Here is an 18,670-nt window from a genome sequence, read left to right on the forward strand (position 1 = left end):
TTTACCACTGGTGAACCTTAACATGAGAGTGCAGAGGTAAACATTGCTGCCTACAACAGTCTTTGTCTCACAGAAATAAATCAGCTCTTACTGAACTTGTATGTTCAACTTTAAATGGGCTTCAGCGGGCTAAGACAATAGCCTGGGATCCTTTCCTGACCATGGGCGTAGGTTTAGGGTGGGACGCTAGGGACTAGTCCTAATAAATATTTTGAGATGACAAAAATGTCCCCACCAATATTTTAGCGAACTCCTTTGTACTATTCCGACGGCCAGGATGACAGTAAAAGAAACACTGTCATTTGATTGGCTGAAACCGAAGGGGTTTATCTGACATGCACAACAGCGTCAAAGCATAGCCTAGGCCTACTTCACTTTGTGGTGACACTGGCAGAAAAGTGAGCGAGTGCGGTATAAGTTATCATAACAAAACATAAACTATGGTACATTTCCATACTCATAGAAATGAACATCGCGAGACACTTATCTCATCTATGATCTCATCCCAGAAAGATTTTCTTTGACTTTGACTTGTTTATTTGAACATTAATTTTATCTAATGACATAGCAAACATGATGAATTGAATCTACATATCCTTGCACTATGCAAAACTATTTTCCACTAGCCTAAAACCGTGAGACACACAATATTCAATACTATTCATGGCGTCAAGGTGGTGGGGGCCCCCAAACCAAATCATTTTTTTTTTAAAAATCATAAAAGGACGACAAAAGTATCGAAAAGACGGCCAAAAGTATCAAATTCGAGATTTTTTACTTGCTATTGGTATTGAAACAATAATGTTGATATCGTGACAACAGGAGTTGGGGATGTGACCCCACCAAAGCTGAGACCAAACCTACGCCCTTGTTCCTGACAGACCTGCAGAGTAAACTAGAATTGCATTTCCGAGGAACTGCAAGAGTGGGTTTGATTAGGTGCAGTTTGTCAAAAAGATTACAGCAGTATCTCATTTTTGAAAATCGGGCACACGGACCAAATGTTATCTGCATTAATGCAACATCCAATAAACCAAAATGCATGAATAACGCAACATGCCAGTGTTCAGTTATCTTGTTTATTTGCAAAGCACAAAAAACATCCATTCACTATACAACGATAACTCACAATAATGAATTACAGGCTATTTACCTTTTATTCTCTAATATAGTTATTTCTAGAAAATATTTCATATTTTACTGGTTCATCATGTAAAGTGACCTGATTTCATATTAAAGCAATATGCAACATAACCAAAACTGATACATTGTAAAACTACTAATTTATTGCAGTTGATGCAGTTTTCAGTGGAGTACAGTCATGTGGGAGGAGAGTGTGGGTCACGTGCTGTCCAGGGTTGAACACGGGGTTCGGCATAGTGGACACCTGGAGCTGGACTATTGTGATAAAATAGTCTTGTCCAGACAGAGACATTCTTGGCCCTACTGTGTGTATGATTCACAGACCAAACTACCGCTGCGTCCAGAGGACAATGTTGCCGTCTTGTATTTCTCTCAAATAGTAAGTAAAAAAAATGATTAATAGATCAGCTGTGGTCTCAACTCTTCCTCACTTTAGCATAGAGGCATGAGTCTGGCTGAGGGGGATCCTGCATGGAGCAGATGGTGGAGGCTGCAAAGAGACATAAAGAAACACATTAGCATTTGGTGTGATGGGGCATTACCAACTGGAGAGAGAGAGATTCAGAGAATTCTGCCCCCTACAGGCCACCCTACACATTACAGGAGTCAACAAGGCTGATGTATGGTTTTGTGTCAACTTGTCACCATAGCTGTTGTCTGTACACTGTAGTGAACCTTTCCAGTGGTGTGTCTCGCGTCTTTGCGTAGCACAACACCTAATGCTAGTTGAAGTACCAAACAGACTGCTGTGTTTAGATACAAATGTTATTTGTTTGGCCTTTGCCTGTTTTGTAAAAGTTACCGATGATTAGACACAGTATATTCCAACAACCTATGTTAGCAAGCAAATTTCAAAATGCAAAATTTCTACAACAGTCAACAAAGTAGTTATTTTAAAATGTTACTGAAAAATGCTGTTACACACACACAAACACCACATGGGAGAGAACGCTTCTTGAAACTTTACATGTTTGTTGAAGACATGTTTGTTGAAGATTTAAGGGATAACGGCCGCCGAGGTGTCCTGTTATATTGAATTAATGGACAAGGGCGGAAGGCAAAGAACTCCCCGATGCGCAGCGGAGCCCAACTCCATTAATTCCGTATAACAGGATACCTCGAAGGCCGTTATTCCACTTATCACCCGGTTGCCACTATAGGCATTAGTCATGCCTTTATAGCATGCAAAGGAAACACGCAGTTCCGTGCTTGTTTTACAACTTTCTTTGGCCCTATAACAGCGATAGCATTGGACAGTTAGCTTTGTTGCGAAGCCTGCCTCCAGGCTCAACCGTCGTCCTACTATGGCTGTTATAGATAGATAGATAGATAGATAGATAGATAGATAGATAGATACTTTATTGATCCCCAGGGGAAATTCAAGGTCTCAGCAGCATACATACAACACAAACACATTCTTTAACAGCAGAAATAGTAATTAAAGTATATAATATAAAAACACAACTAAGCAGTAAGGACAGTAGAAGATAAAGAATATGCTAAATATACTAAAATACAAATTATACTAACACTTAATACAATATATAAAAATATACTAAAATACAAATTACAAAAATACAAATTATACTAACACTTAATCTAAATCAATTCTAAAAACAGTATCCACATAGTGGTGATTAATAAATCAGAGGCGCTTGCAATGACTGAGGCAGGGACTGAGCCTGTGATTCTCTGTGCATAGTAAGGTATGGTAAGGTGCTCTAAGGTGCTCTGTGTGAATGAGTGTCATGGTGGTAGTGCAATGGTGATAGTGGTCATGGTGATGGTACAAATGAGTAAGTCAACAGTGCAACAATGCAGAAATAAAGTAAAGTAAAGTCTATATGTCTATCAGAGGTGGAAAAAGTACTAAAATATTGTACTCAAGTAAAAGTACCAATACTTTCATGAAATATTACTCAAGTACAAGTTACATTATCCATCTGAAAATGTACTCAAGTAAAAGTAAAAAGTAGTTCATTTAAAATGTACTTTAAGTAAAAGTTACTTAGTTACTTTTTTTTTGGGGGGGGCAAAAAAAACAAAAAAATCGGTTTTACCCAGCTCTAGTGGCTGCAGCCAGCAGCTAAAGTAGCCAGGCAGCTACCGCGGCGCTACATTCTGGGGGCATGTTCGTGAGCCCCCATGTTCATGCCCCCCAGAGTGTAGCGCTGCAGCTGCCTGGCTACCTTAGCTACTAGCTGCTGAAATGGAGATCTACAGTATGTGAAAAATCGCCGGAGTTCTCCTTTAAGTTTGAGCAGCAGTTGATTTTCAAAATGAGTTGTGCTCATCCTTGCTCACTTTGCAGTGAACAGTAATCCAGCACAACTGAAAAGCTGCTCACAGGCATCTGAGGCAGGCAGGCCCAGGTTGAGTTTCAGAGAGAAACTCTATTTGTAAAGGAGTTCAGCAGATCCAAGGGCCTCGGACTGTGGGAAAACTGGGACTGATTACAGGGCCCCTATGGAGGAGAAGGCCCTTGAAAAGTCTGGAGTATATCTTATTTTACCTGGATATATTAATTTCCAAATTAAATGTCAAAATGAATGTCGTAATAAATTTTGTATACAAAAAAATAGTGAAGACTGTATAAGGCAGAAGTGTCAAACATCAGGCCCGCCAGCAGGTTTCATACCCCAGATGTTTTTGGTAGGACGGGAAAATTAGAAAAAACAAAGAAATTCACATCCAGTTGTCTTCAACAATGTGTTATAAGCAATATTTCTATGATATGACAAATTGATTAAACCTAGCACTACAAACCATCCTCAGCAAGGATTAGCAGAAAAACTAACATGGAAGTAGGGCATTTCAAGAGAGAAAGAGCAGAAAAATTATAATGACCATGACAATGACAGCCCCCCACGAGGTTTCATTTCAACAAATCCGGCCCACTACCTAATATGAGTTTGACAAGGTCTTAAGGTCACTCTCACTCTCCCTTGCTAAAGCGCAAAATGGTTTGGTCCGCCTGCACAACGACTGATATCTCATTTTGTTTACGTAGTTGAGCATCGCTAGTAGTGGACAGCTAATTGTTGTGCTGCTGGTACAATGTCTTTCTCCAAGAAAACCAAGTCGGATTACCAAAAAACAAAGGCAAAAACGAGAAAAAGAAAGATGAAAATGAGGGGAAACAGATGCTAATAAACTTCTTTCCAAAGAAAGGTGAGCACACACGTTAAAACACGAAATCCCATGGTGTTAAACTGCTTGAATATCTCCGCAATAGAACTGAGGCAACCCATTGAAAGAGCGGACAATACACTTTCCTCGGTTACACAGGTAATCTGAGGTAGGCTATCTCGTGATCCACTTCCATCTCCATCTCTTTCAGAAAGACTTGTATTCATGCCCTATGCTACATGCTGATCTAGTGGTTCCGGGCCCAATTTCCCCCCTTCCTTTCGGTTGTCGTTAGTCTTAACTTTTTTTTTTTACTCAGTAATGCATGGGATTTGTACGGAGCCCCCCGGGTGACATGGGGGAGAAAAAAACATGGGTTAAAAAAAAAAAAAAAGTCATGTGGGAAAAAAACACGAAGAAGAAAAAAAACTTTTGCCATGTACTTTTATGGATCTCGCAAAAGCGTTTTTCTACTTTTAGAACGTGCTGGGCTTCCTACTTGACCCCAATAGGCCCACAAACCACTACCGCCAGATGGCAATCATATCAGAGGGCCGAACGAGCGAACCGGGAGGAACAAAGGTCCGTTAAATTCTGTCAATAATTGCATAGGCCTTTGATCATAATTGTAGCGCCGAGCTTAGTTGCATTGTGATGTTCCTGTATGTTGTGTGTGTGTGTCAGAGGCGTATCAAGCTTTTTAAAAGTGTGGGGGTTGTGGGATAGGAAAATGAAACACTGGCCAAATTATAAATAACTCCCTACAGGGACGTTGTAAGTATTTTCTAAGAGGGGTGCGGACTATATTGGTGTCCGGGAGTTTCTCCCCCGAATAAAAAATGGAAATTCTGATTGCTAAAAACACCATTTTAATGCAGTTTGGGAGGGACAGAAGAAGCAGCGCCCGTCATATGTGTGGGTCATGTGACATGTAGGCCTACATGCTACCTGCTATCACTTCACTATTTGACACTACCCTACATGGAGACATATCTCATGTTATAAATCAAGAAATCATTTCAGAAATTATGTTTTGGGCATATGGGTTAGCAGGCTACAATAAACAGACAGCAGCCTAATTTCGAGGTATCACTAATACCTATTAAATAAATGTAAAGGACACAGAACTGTAAGCTCAAATTCAAAAACGTTTGAAGTCTACCCAAACATATGCAAAGGGAATATAAATAAATTGTGTTGCATATAGCCAGCTTAATTAATGTCAATTTAAAGATTATGATTAGCAGTTTCTATGCATTTTTCCATTGATCGTTGTTTACGTTGTTGTTTAAACTATTGTTGCTTCTAGCCCACGTTACCTCCAGTTTCACTTGTTGCAGGGACGCACACATTGCATGAGCGATCAAGCGTTCTATCTCCGATGTAGCCTAGAACTCAAATGCATTATGTTTGCATTATGCAGCAAGGGACGCACACATTGCATGAGCGATCAAGCGTTCTATCTCCGATGTAGCCTAGAACTCAAATGTGTCTTGACGCCGCCGTTTGTAAGATCAGATCAAATAAGACGTTCTAAATGGAACGCGATGTAATTGAGCTGTTCCTTTCCAAGCGTCTTGGAGACGTACTGTATGTGTGCTGACTGGGCTATGTCTATATAGTTGATGACACCAAATGAATAAGTAAGCTGCAAATGAGCAGACGTGTGAAGCACCGGGCATAACTTAATTTCGCGGCTACGTGGAGCAGTAGTAGGTTAATTGTTGAGGAGGCCCATAGTTTGAGAAAAGCTGCAGATCATAGGCAGAGAAAGCATAATGCTCTGAGAACAGTAGCCAAAGGTTTTCCTGCAGAAACAGGTGCCTTGGTGCATGCACCCCGCTTTCACTTTGACTCCCTGCATTGTGACAAAAACTGTCAGTCAGACAGTGAATTTTGGTTGACTAAATTAGCATAATGCGATAACAATTATCATTTCAATTCTATCTGAAATATGCTCACTGCAGACGTTACAATGCAGACCCAAGCAGCAGCATAGCCTTGAAAGACTCACACTTTGAATTTGATCAGAGCGGCTCTGGTTCTTCACCTAAATTGATGTGATTGGCTGGATGACCGTTCAATCAAATCAACAGACCTATTTGTGTCTCTGTGTGTGAGTTATAGATACGGTTCCAACTCTTTACGGGAGCGTTTATTTCCATATTTTACTTTCAATTTAATCTGACAAAAAGTGTGGGGGATAGAATCGTGTTCCAGCAAAATTGTGTACGTTATAACACCCACATCCCCCACGCTTGCTACGCGCCTGTGTGTGCGTGTCTGCACGCAGGTGTCTCCCTCTCCCTCCCGTGTCATAGGCCTATGTAATGTAATGTGTCCAGAAAACCCACAAAACGCAACAGTGATCGAGCAATCATAGTGTCATGATATGATTGCCATCTGGCGGTAGTGGTTTGTGGGCCTATTGGGGTCAAGCAGGAAGCCCAGCAAGTTCCAAAAGTAGAAAAAAAGTTTTGCGAGATCTCGCAAAAGTACATCGTTTTTTTTTTCTTCTTCATTTTTTTCCCATGACTTTTTTTTTTTAACCCATGTTTTTTTTCCCCATGTCACCCGGAGGGCTCCGTAGATTTGTGATGTAGCGAAGTACAATACTTCACTCAAAACGTAATCAAGTAAAAATAAAAGTACTAATTTGAAAAACTACTTAAAAAATACGAAATACACAAAAACACTACTCAATACAGTAAAATGAGTAAATGTATTTCGTTACTTTCCACCTCTGATGTCTATATATTTAACTATTTAAGAAAATGTATAAGTGTGGCCACAGTTCGGCTGTGGCATGGAGGGGGGGAGGGGGGATGCATATAGCTCATGTGCTAATATAGCACGCAAACAGTGAGGCATAAAGACAGTGGTACAAGTGGCTAGTGGACAGACAGTACCAAACATGGAGGGGGTGAAGAGGCAGACAGACTATGCAGAGAAGTCTATCTCTCCTCTTCCCTTAAGTGAGGCATTGAATAGTTCAATGGCCCTGGGGACAAATGACTTTCTCAGTCTGTCAGTTGTGCAAGGCAGTGAGCGAAGTCTCCAGCTGATCAGGCCCTTCTGCTTAACAATAGTGCTGTGGAGTGGGGTAGATAGATAGATAGATAGATAGATAGATACTTTATTGATCCCCAGGGGAAATTCAAGGGTGACACTCATTGTCCAAGATGTTGATCAGTTTGTTCAGGGTCCTTTTGTCAGATAGTGAAGTGATGCACTCCAGTTCAGCTCCCACTACAGAGCCAGCTTTCCTTACCAGCCTGTCAATTCGCCCCACATCCTTCTTCCTTGTGCTTCCTCCCCAGCATACTACTGCATAGAAGAGGACGCTGGCAACAACAGACTGGTAGAACATCCTGAGGAGCTTACTCCACACATTGAAGGACCGCAGCCTCCTCAGGAAGTACAGCCTGCTCTGCCCTTTCTTGTAGAGTGCATCAGTGTTGGCTGACCAGTCCAGTTTATTGTCCATGTGGAGACCCAGATACTTGTAGGTGCTAACCACCTCCACATTGACCCCATCAATGTGGACTGGTAGCAGAGTGGGCTTAGACCTGCGGAAATCCACCACCATCTCCTTGGTCTTTGAAGTGTTAAGTTGAAGATGATTGAATTTGGTTTGAATCCTACCTCACAGGACGCTCGTTTAACGTATCATGGCTTGGTCAGCTATCCGCACCTCACCATCTCACCACAGGGGTCCCCCAGGGCTCAGTGCTGGGCCCCCTCCTCTTTGCTATCTACACCACCTCCTTGGGACAGATTATCCGTTCGCACGGCTTCTCATACCACTGCTATGCAGACGACACACAGCTCTATCTGTCCTTTCCACCTGACGACCCCCTGGTTTCAGCACGGATCTCAGATTGCCTTTCAGACATAGCTACATGGATGAAGGCACACCACCTCCAGCTGAACCTCTCAAAGACTGAACTGCTGGTCATCCCAGCTAAACCTACCATACACCACGACATCAACATCAAATTTGACTCCCTGTCTGTTTCAACCGACCAGGACTGCAAGAAATCTAGGAGTTGTTCTCGACAACCAACTAAACTTCTCAGATCATGTTGCCTCAGTCGCCCGGTCATGCCGTTTCAAGACTCTACAACATACGGAAAATCAGGACTTACTTGACTCAAGATGCTACCCAACTTCTGGTTCAGGCAATAGTCATCTCAATGACTCGACTACTGCAATGCCCTCCTGACAGGTCTCCCAGCCTGCGCAGTGAAACCACTTCAGATGATCCAGAACGCTGGGCGGCGCGCCTGGTCTACAACCAACCCAAAAGGGCACATGTTACCCCCGCTGCTCATCCAGCTACACTGGCTACCTATGGCCTGCATCAAATTCAAGTCTCTAACGCTTGCCTCACAAAGTAGTCTCGGTTCTGCTCCCACCTACTTGAATGCCCTCTTACAGACTTACACTACCTCCAGACCGCTGCGCTCCTCTGATCGAACGACGTCTAGCTCTACCACCCGTGCACGCCTTCAAGCCAATCCAAACTTTTCTCATCTGTTGTTCCTCGTTGGTGGAACACACTGCCAGTTCCTACAAGGGCAGGGACATCCTTTTCCACTTTCAAAAACTCCTGAAGACCCAGCTCTTTAGAGAACATCTACTCCTCATAGCAACACTTACAACAAGTCTTACTGATCCTAGCACTCACCAGCCGTTTTAAACTGACAAGTAACTGCTAAAAACAGCACTCACCGACGCACTTATTCTTACTGTACTCTAATGTTTTTTTTAAACTGTCCTAAAATTGTGAGAATTGTTCTAAAAACTTACTGTTTACCATGTTGTTAGTCGCTTTGGTTAAAAAGCGTCAGCCAAATGTAATGTAATGTAATGTAATGTAATGATTGAGTTACCATTCACAAGCATTGATATGAAATGGTGATTAAACTTTTTTACCAGATCTTCATACAGTAGGTGTCCTGTTTTTCAGAATTAATAGCCTCCCGCACCAGCCAATCAGAAAACAGTATTTCTTCTCTCCGGGCGATAAAGTAAAAGTAACCAAATGCAATATTTGTTATTATAACCAAATGAACGTTTTATATTAAATACAGCATCAGTCACACTCACCCAGAACAGAGAGTCTGATCTCAGTCTGAACTTCTGTCTCTCCAGCACTGATCTCTCCTCTGTAGAGTCCACTGTCATTCTTCTGCAGGTTCTTCAGCTCCAGAGAGAAGGTCTCATTATTAAACTCTACTCTGCCTTTATGGGTGAATACTATAAGAGTGTCTTTGTGAGGTACATATTTCATTATTTTAACTTGGCCTAAGTGCCACTGTATGATATCTATACTCTCCCTCTCCAGCTGCTGGTGTTGCTGGAACTCCAGTGTGACAGATCCTCCAATTTGGCTGGACACAGCTGAAGCTGTCTGCACACAAACATACAGAATACATCTGGAGGGTATTCAATCAAGCAAGCTAAAGGCAAATCCTGGCTTATATTAATAATCCAATGCAATTCTGCAGGAACACAGCTGACAAAGTCCCCCCATCCATTGCATGCATTCGGTACACCTGCACTAACACAAATGTAAGGGGAATGGTTTTAGGCATGAAAAATATGCTGCACACACTGCATTTTAACAGAAGATTCTGTGATAAAAATAGACTTGTTATCAAATGAGTGTATCCTGTCCCCTAGTAACTCATCAACATCACAGCCCATGTTCTCTCACAAGTCTTATCCGAATGAGAATAGGGTCATTCTGTATCAAATCCGATAAGGTTGTTGCTGCACTGTCTCAGAATTTGTTCAACCTTGTCTATATCAAGAATGGGTCCCAAAATCAAGTCCTGTATATAATTTCTGTTCAAATCCCATGTGATTTTCAGACCTTGAAATTACTTCAGTTTTACAGTCTGAAAATCACATTATCTGGGAAGCAATGTTTTGCCATTAATGTAATGAAAAGTATAATTTATAGGCAGCCCAAATTTTGTAGAGTGGAATACAAACATGTTCTCAGTATGACTGAACCATTAAAAGTTTGCACAGCATTCTCACTAATTTACTACAAGGCCCTAGATTTGGACAAAAAGTACAAAAAGAGTGACGTTGGTAGTATAAAGGTTTTAAATGCATTTGGTATCAATAATTATTTTTTTCTTATATTGTATTATGGTTATCCAATATTTGAGCTCTCCACATATAATGGGCTTGAACATTTTTAAGGATTAAACAAGTGGAGGTTGTGTTTTTCAGTAATTTTCAAAGGACCAAAATGAAATGTGGGGTAACTAGTAGGAACTTGAAAATCTATGTGAAAGTGTACAAAGTGCCAATGTTGTACTAGCCTGGAAAATCCAGACCCTGATAATCTAGAAAGATTAAGGGTCTGGCAAAGAATAATGTAATGGCCCAACTCAAGGGGCGGCAACAAGCATGCATTTAAAAATCTCACTGCACACAATTGGATAACACTAGACCATGTTTACTCTGAATTATTTTGGACTTTGACGCAATTGGATAACACTACGACCAATGTGTGCTGTCCTCCAACGTTGCAGCGCTGCCTTCATCAGTTTAGATGGTTTCCCGGAATATTGGGGTAAAAGTAACGTGCATCATTGCTCTTTGCCAGAGTGTCTCGCAGAGACAATTCCATTGTGCTCTCGCGATAACTCTGTATTTCCAGAGTAATGTTGTAGCCTACCGTAGAAACAGTCAAAATCATTGTTTTGCCTCAGGGACAAGAATGAAAATGTATTGGTATAAAATGTAAGCAGTGGAGGTAACTCCTGTTCCTCACTGATCGTGGTTCCTGATGTCTGTTCAAAGGATATTTTCCCAAGGATTAATAGCTTAGGCTACTTCGGCCAATCGGTTACACAGTTTGCTAATCAATAAACAAAGCCTAGTTCACGTGTTGATTTAGACCTACAATAAAACCCATCTCTAAAATAGGCACTGCATTCTGAGTTTTTCATTCTAACTTAAAATAGCGTTATGGCTTATTTTTTTTTCTAATTAGATATACATTTACGTTTTAAAATGAATTATGGTGCAGCCTCTGAAGAATTATTCTTGCAAGTAGCATATTTTAACATGCAGTTTTTGATTGTCATTACGCGATCACGTTAATTTTGAGAGCTCTGATATACAGTATAGGTTTACATTTGCAGGTCATTTGCGTCCCACCTGTCATATGCGCCCCTCACTTGTACTGGGTTGATGCCACCTAAAATCTCACAGGCACACTTTAATTATAATTTCTGGCTACGCCCTTAAAGTAGCCTAATTTTTTTGTTTGTTTTAATTAGCCTAGTTGCCTGCTGTAGTTTTACTGGTCACCTTGCTATTTTATAGTTGTATCAGGTAGCTTAGTTATAGTGGATGGAATCTTGGCTTCTTCTTCTTATAACCTTTTCTTTTTACCTTTTCAAAAATGAATGCGGCTCTAACCGCTTAACGTACAGACATGTTGAAATAACCATTCTGTGGGTCTGGAATTGGACAAGAGAGTTATCATTTCCGATTTTTTGAAAAGTTTATACTTTTTGAGAAATAGGGGATTTAAAATGTTAAAAAACATATTTTTCTCTCTTTGACATCACAAAGGGGGCTCATTTAGAAGGGTCGTAAAGTAATGAGTAATGAGTAAAAGGGTCCACCTGCATACAATCTGGCACTCCCTAAACTAGTCCTACACATCCTGTAATAAATCGCTTTTGAACCACACTGCTTTCACACTGCTCAATTCTCTTCAAGAAAGTTTACGTTCTTGGTGTCTCCTTTGTCCAACAAACTACGACGAAACGGACGTTTTCCTACCACACCCAATGTAAGTTACAATTAATTTGAAATGCGTATGTGACATCTATTTTTAATGACTCGGCTAGACAAGTAAGCAAGCAAGCTGGTTATACCTGTCATCGCTTAGCAATAAACTCATAGCTGCTACGTCTAGAGAGGATGTTAACGTTAAGTTTAACTCTAGCTAGTTTGACTTGATTATAGGCTTTGCTGTTAGATAAATATGTTCAACTGAACAACAAACTAACAACTGTCTCTTTTTTTCTCCCTTCTATTTCTGTTAGGTGCCGCTTCACTCTGCTACTGGATGGTGGAGGATCAGGCTGACTGCAACGGCTATGGATACTATACTGAATGGAAGGCAGGAAAGCAGAGCACACATGAATTTCTAGATGAAGAAGAGTGAATAAATGCACTTGCTTTTCAAACTGATAAGTTGTCAATGGTTATTTATGCAAGCTTGTGTAGCCTAAACCAGACATACCTAGGCCTAGCCAAATTGATCCTGGCTGTAGATAAAGCAGGAAATGAATTTCCCAATATTTTGACAGATTATTAGTGGTTTACTGAGGTTTAATATCAATTGAAATACCATTGAAATCACGTTGATCTTTAGTTTGGTTGTAATTTCAACATTGTTTCAATATTCATTTTAGTTGAAATACCATTGAAATCTTGATCTGTAGTTAGAATTTCAACATTGCTTCATTATTAATGAAGGGCGCAAGAGTGATGTAGAATCAATGTTGCAATGCAATGTTGATTCAATAATTTAATGTTGACAAAGTAATATTGATTTAACATAGATTCAATGACTAATTTTTATCTGGGTGCAGAACGAGCAGTCATCCACACCAACTGAAAGCCCCGTTTTGCAGGTAGCCTATTGCATTGCATACAATTAGGCTTTCTCTGAACTACATTTTCCAAATGCCAGCTTTCATGCTTGTGTCACAACTTCAGAATGGCTTGACATACATGCTTTAAATTTGCTGTGAACATTTGTATGGACTCAATGATGAAGTCAAATGTCAAGGTCAAACCCACCTTAAGTGTGATATCTCAAGAACGCCTGACACACAAGGTTTTTTGGTACGAGGGTTTGTATAAACTCAAAGATTAAGTGATTCAATGTTTTCAGGAATCTCCCCACCAACATTAAGCCAGCAGCTTTCCATCCACTATTGTAATTCCTCTGGCATTGCATTTCTAGTTGACTTTACATTCTCCTATGTGGGTCTAACACATTCAGCCATTTGGAACAGAAGAACACACCAGAATAGGCCTGTTTAGTAATCAGAATTTGATGGCCGCATTCCTATACTTATAAAAATGCAATGCAATGCAGAAGTAATCCAAATATTCAGAATACATTACTCAGATTGAGTAACGTAATGGAATATGTTACAAATTACATTTTTGGGCATGTATTCTGTAACAGAATTCGTTTTGAAAGTATCCATCCCAACACTGGCAGTAGGCTATAAACTTTTAACGGTCTAATCATACCGAGAACATGCCTGTCTTCCAATCTACTAAGTTTGGGCTAATAGTTTTCAAGATATTAATGCCCAAACATAGCCTCCTAGGTAAGGCATTTCTAAAAGTGTAAAAATGATACCAAATCAAGGGTGAAACAATGTATGAAAACTAGTTAGCTGTAGTGGATATACTGAGATGAAGTCTAGTTAGCTATGATGTAATCTAGTTAGCTGTAGTGGGTATACTGAGATGAAGTCTATCGATGTACAGTAGTCTAGTTAGCTGTAGTTGGTATACTGTGATCAACCCCAAATGCTAATACCCATCCTTGCCTCTTTTAAGTGGGTATACTGAGATGGTGATGCATTTTAAGTGGGTATACTGCATAGCCCTGCGTATCATGTAGACTACTGTACACCACAGCTAGTAAATACATTACTCTAAATGATGCAGGTTGACCATGGGTTGACCAGGGTTTGAATCTGAAAGTGTTGTGAATCAGAACAATTTCTGTAAATGTACATACTGTGTACTTCTTATGGTCATTTGATTGATTGGTCATGTGATTTTTGTATCCATGTGTACCCTGTGTGTGTCTTTGGTCTGTATGCAGTGTATCCATTGTTTATCCTTGAATGATTAGAATTCAGTAGGCACTGTCTTGGGACATTTTGGCTTATCCTCAGGTGTGACTCTCTATTGTATACACTAGGGAGCAAGGATGGGGGGAGCAGACGTCATATTGTCACCATTTGGCCATGAGCAAGTTGGGGTGCTAAAACAATATGTGGCCAGGCCTTTGAAGCTTAATTAAAGAATAATAAAGCTGACATGGCCTGATGACACAACAACAAGGGACCACATCCCCACACACCACACCTTTATATTGCATATTCATACTAGAGGTCACTCCTTCTTTTGTTTGTAACATAAGTTAGTATCAACCTTTGTATAGTTAGAGAATACTGGTGAAACCCATGATGGGGTGATACAAACATGCATCTCTCCCTTGAGGGGCACTGGCCCCTCATTGAAAAGAATAAAAGCCTGGATCCTGATATTCCATCGTCCTGACTGAGTCTTAAGAGAAATATGGTAGTAAAAATATGCTATCAAATCCCAAACCTGCCTTTGCAAATTTTCGTTGCTTTGGATAAAGTGTCTCCTAAATGCCAGTCACTTTACTTTTATTTGCAAATGTTTACCTGAGGAATGAGTCCTCCATTGCTGCTAGGGTTTTTGAGTGGATCCCGAGAGGATCTGTCTACATGAAGGGTTTTCAAACAGATCTGCAGGCAGATGAAGACAGGGTTGCATGGGGATATAAGGAGGCAGAGAGCCTCATTAAAGTACAAGCATATTCAACATTGAGTTATCAACATGATCCATTATATTGATGCAGACCTGTCTACCGGTATATATAGAGTTTTTCCTAATCACTCACCTCAGCATAGGGACTCTCCTCAGCTGTATCTGGCTGTCTATCCTGCACACTGTTGTATGTGGAGGCTACTGGATCAGCAGACCCTGGAGATGAAGACGGCTACAGACAGACACAGAGACACACCAGCATTGTAAGTCCAATTACTGACAGAGAGTTACAACAACAGACACTAGGTCTCATTCACAAATCTAATGCACTGAGAGCAGGTCTTTGTCCGGATTCCTATCTTAGAAATATAATTTCATATTTGTGGCCATGAGAAGATGAGGGAGGAGAACAGTCTACTCACCATATCCTCAGCGTATTCTGCTTGAATTGGACCTGTAAGTACATGATGATTATCACTTCTCTTTCAGAACCCCAATGAAGGTTGTGTGATGCTACAAATGCCTAGAAATGTCTCTTTACCTGTTGCTGTTCCTGTTGCACCACCTCGGCTCCTTTGTCGATACACAAATATAGCAGCACCAGCAACGAACACTATAGCAATAGCTATGATCACAGGGATCACATTCATAGTTATGGAGGGAGTTTCTGAGGGTGTAGAAGGGAAGGGAATAGAAATGTCATTGCCTTCATCACTCTGCACAATTGCTATACACACACTGTACATATACACACTACTTTACGTATTTATATTATTAGAAATATTATTCTCATTATGATTTAATGAGAATAATTTATTTTAACTATAATTATTAGGGCTGTCAATCGATTAAAAAAATAATCTAATTAATTACATACTCTGTGATTAATTAATCTAAATTAATCGCATATATCATTTTTGCTGTGAAAGTATTTTGAATATTTAAATTCAAATGAATCATTGATTAATCAGCATTAGTGACATTAAAGTTCAAAAACTCTTTTATTATTATTTTCACTGTTCAAATAATGACCATAATAATCTATGATATGACCTAATATGCTGAGGAAATAAATTCAACAGTGCTTTGGGAAGAAGTTTTTTTTCACATACAAGGCATTTCAGGCTACAGATATAACCTACAGTAGGGGACATAATGAAAATACATTAACACTCCCCTCAATGTCAACACTTATTTCTTTGCATTGATTTGCGACTATAGAGTTGATAAACTCCGGTGATATGCAAATTCCTTGCTGCAGACATTGCAGAGGACTTTATTTTCAACACTTTATTTTTATCAACACCATCAGGCCATTTTTTAAAAGTAAATGTTCCAATCAATGATCCAGACAGCACGTTTTCTTCTCTCTCCTTCATTTTACAGTCTAATTTTTACTGAATAGAACGGCTCGGGGTCAAAGGTCATACGGAATCGATTAATCTGCACTAATTTTTTTAATCAGTTATTTTTTCTCAAATTAATTAATCGAAATTAATCAGTTATTTTGACAGCCCTAATAATTATTATCATTTGTGTTATTTCATTGTGACTAGTGTGCTTTTCATTGTAATAAATAAATCCTGATTTCATTTTCTCCAGCCCTGATACACAACATCCTCTTCTTCTTTCTTCCTCCTCATCATGATCATTGTTATAATCACATAATCACTCTTACAAATATGCAGTGGGAAGAACGCTTATTTCAAATCATTCTGTTGTCTCAAAACTTTCACATTGTTTTGAGCAATCAACTTAATGGACAAACTAAAATGTATTTTGAACTGAACAACTCTGTTCTGTGTTCAGCTCACTGCTCCAGATAATGTCTTCTAAACATCTCTTTCTTACCTGCATCACTTGAACACAGAGGTTTCATTTCCAAGGTAGCAAGTTTCCAGCTGACTGGGTTGCTATAGTTACAGATGACAACACCTCCTCTGACAGAGAGGGTGAGGGTGGAGTCAGTGGAGGCTTCTCCCTCCGGAGAGCAGCTGCTGCTCTTACAGGTGGAGGTCAGAGAGAGGTCACGACCTCTACAGATCACGGTCATGTTAGAGGAGTCACTGCTGGAGACAACAAACATGATAGGAGCCTCCACTGGATCTGAAACACACACACACACACACACACACACACACACACACACACTCACACACACACACACAAACACACACACACGCATTGTGCCTTATGATAGAGCTGGATAAAATTGATCTGATCAAAGCTGATCTTTTTTTAAAGTTTAACACAGCATCAGTCACACTCACCCAGAACAGAGAGTCTGATCCCAGCTTTAACTTCTGTCTCTCCAGCACTGATCTCTCCTCTGTAGAGTCCACTGTCATTCTTCTGCAGGTTCTTCAGCTCCAGAGAGAAGGTCTCATTATTAAACTCTACTCTGCCTTTATGGGTGAATACTATAAGAGTGTCTTTGTGAGGTACATATTTCATTATTTTAACTTGGCCTAAGTGCCACTGTATGATATCTATACTCTCCCTCTCCAGCTGCTGGTGTTGCTGGAACTCCAGTGTGACAGATCCTCCAGTTGGTCTGAACATAGAGGACACAGGAGACCCAGCTGTGAAGAGACAGAGGTTGTGTTCAGCTCCAATTAAACATAAGCAGTGGTGTACTGAAAACTGTTGATAGGGCAAGTGCAGCTGAAAAGGTCATTCTTTGCAGTGCATGCATGGCATTCTGAATATGCATTGTGGGAAATGTCATATTAGTCAGCTGAACTGTAACATTAGCTAGCACAACTTCAATACACATGTTTTGGCCGTCGAAATTGAGACACTGGTGATGAGCTAGGCGTGATTGTCTATTTTTGTTTTTCATGGCCTGTAATGCTGTAATTTGGCCCTTTGAATACAATTTTGGTTGTGGATTGTGGTCTCTACTTTCTATTACTTAGTTACACTTATGAACAACATCAAAGAGAGAAAATAGTTGACAGATGAAATACTGTTATCATATGCAGTACAAAGTCACACTACTGTGTACCTCTTCTACTTCATGTAGACCGCTGCCTATATAAGTCTGCCACCCCGGTATAGGGGGTATAAAAAGCACTAGATTACGAGCACTGTTTGATAATTCCATGCAGAAATGGACATCTATTCTCTAAAAATTATTCAAGTTGACAAGGTCTGCAGAGCATCATAGATGTAGGAACAGTCAAATCCAAACAAGTCCAGATAATTAGAACAATTAATCTCTCTGCAGGATGTACTGTAGATATTACAACAACTAACCTGTCTGTAGGATGTAGATATTAGAACAACTAACCTGTCTGTATGATGTATTAGAACAACTAACCTGTCTGGAGGATGTAGATATTAGAACAACTAACCTGTTTGTAGGATGTATTAGAACAACTAACCTGTCTATATATGTAGATATTAGAACAACTACTGTCTGCAGGATGTAGATATTAGAACAACTAACCTGTCTGTAGGTATTAGAACAACTAACCTGTCTGTAGGATGTAGATCACAAGAAATTGCAAAGTAGAGATATGCATCTCCATTTTACTGTGTGAGAAACAACAAGTGTGTTTCATTCTAAAACAGGAAACATTATACTGAAACTAACAGGAAATGTCATGACCTACTATAGTATGTGAGAAAGAGATGCTAGCTGTGGTCAAATGGGGCCCTTGACTAGAAATAGCACAGCACAGCAGAGAGACGCCAGACACATTTCATTACTGGGAGGAACAAAGTCAACCACGTGTCATCCCATACAGGAACAGAGTCTCAAACACGGAATCTGCAGAGAGAATGGCCCAGCTAACACCAC

General features: G+C 40.1%; 1 protein-coding gene across 3 annotated transcripts; it reads right to left on the minus strand.

Moving 5' to 3' along the window:
* Positions 1 to 1,065: 1,065 nt before the first annotated feature.
* Positions 1,066 to 18,425, minus strand: LOC125301548. Of its 3 annotated transcripts, none has more exons than XM_048254069.1 (10): positions 18,344 to 18,425; positions 17,136 to 17,447; positions 16,717 to 16,971; positions 15,407 to 15,532; positions 15,288 to 15,319; positions 14,999 to 15,097; positions 14,760 to 14,843; positions 9,385 to 9,688; positions 9,211 to 9,286; positions 1,066 to 1,633 (listed from the first exon to the last, which is right to left on the minus strand). In XM_048254069.1, exons 1-10 carry the CDS (start codon positions 18,396 to 18,398, stop codon positions 1,576 to 1,578), a joined length of 1,401 nt encoding a protein of 466 aa, XP_048110026.1. In that variant the 5' UTR covers positions 18,399 to 18,425; the 3' UTR covers positions 1,066 to 1,575. The 3 variants fall into 3 exon arrangements, with proteins under 3 accessions (XP_048110026.1, XP_048110037.1, XP_048110046.1); XM_048254089.1 differs by having other exon boundaries at positions 1,554 to 1,633; positions 9,211 to 9,291; XM_048254080.1 differs by lacking the exon at positions 9,211 to 9,286.
* Between the last annotated feature and the right edge of the window lie 245 nt (positions 18,426 to 18,670).

This window comes from Alosa alosa, chromosome 1, assembly GCF_017589495.1.
Source record: "Alosa alosa isolate M-15738 ecotype Scorff River chromosome 1, AALO_Geno_1.1, whole genome shotgun sequence".
NCBI lineage: Eukaryota > Metazoa > Chordata > Actinopteri > Clupeiformes > Clupeidae > Alosa > Alosa alosa.

Coding starts and splice junctions, on each gene's coding strand:
- LOC125301548 (XM_048254069.1), bottom strand. CDS start 18,398: ATGGAGATGCATATCTCTACTTTGCAATTTCTTGTGATCTACATCCTA. Junction 15,320..15,406: donor TGCAACAGGAACAGCAACAG/GTAAAGAGACAT, acceptor ATGTACTTACAG/GTCCAATTCAAGCAGAATAC. Junction 9,689..14,759: donor ATGGAGGACTCATTCCTCAG/GTAAACATTTGC, acceptor GTTTGTGTGCAG/ACAGCTTCAGCTGTGTCCAG.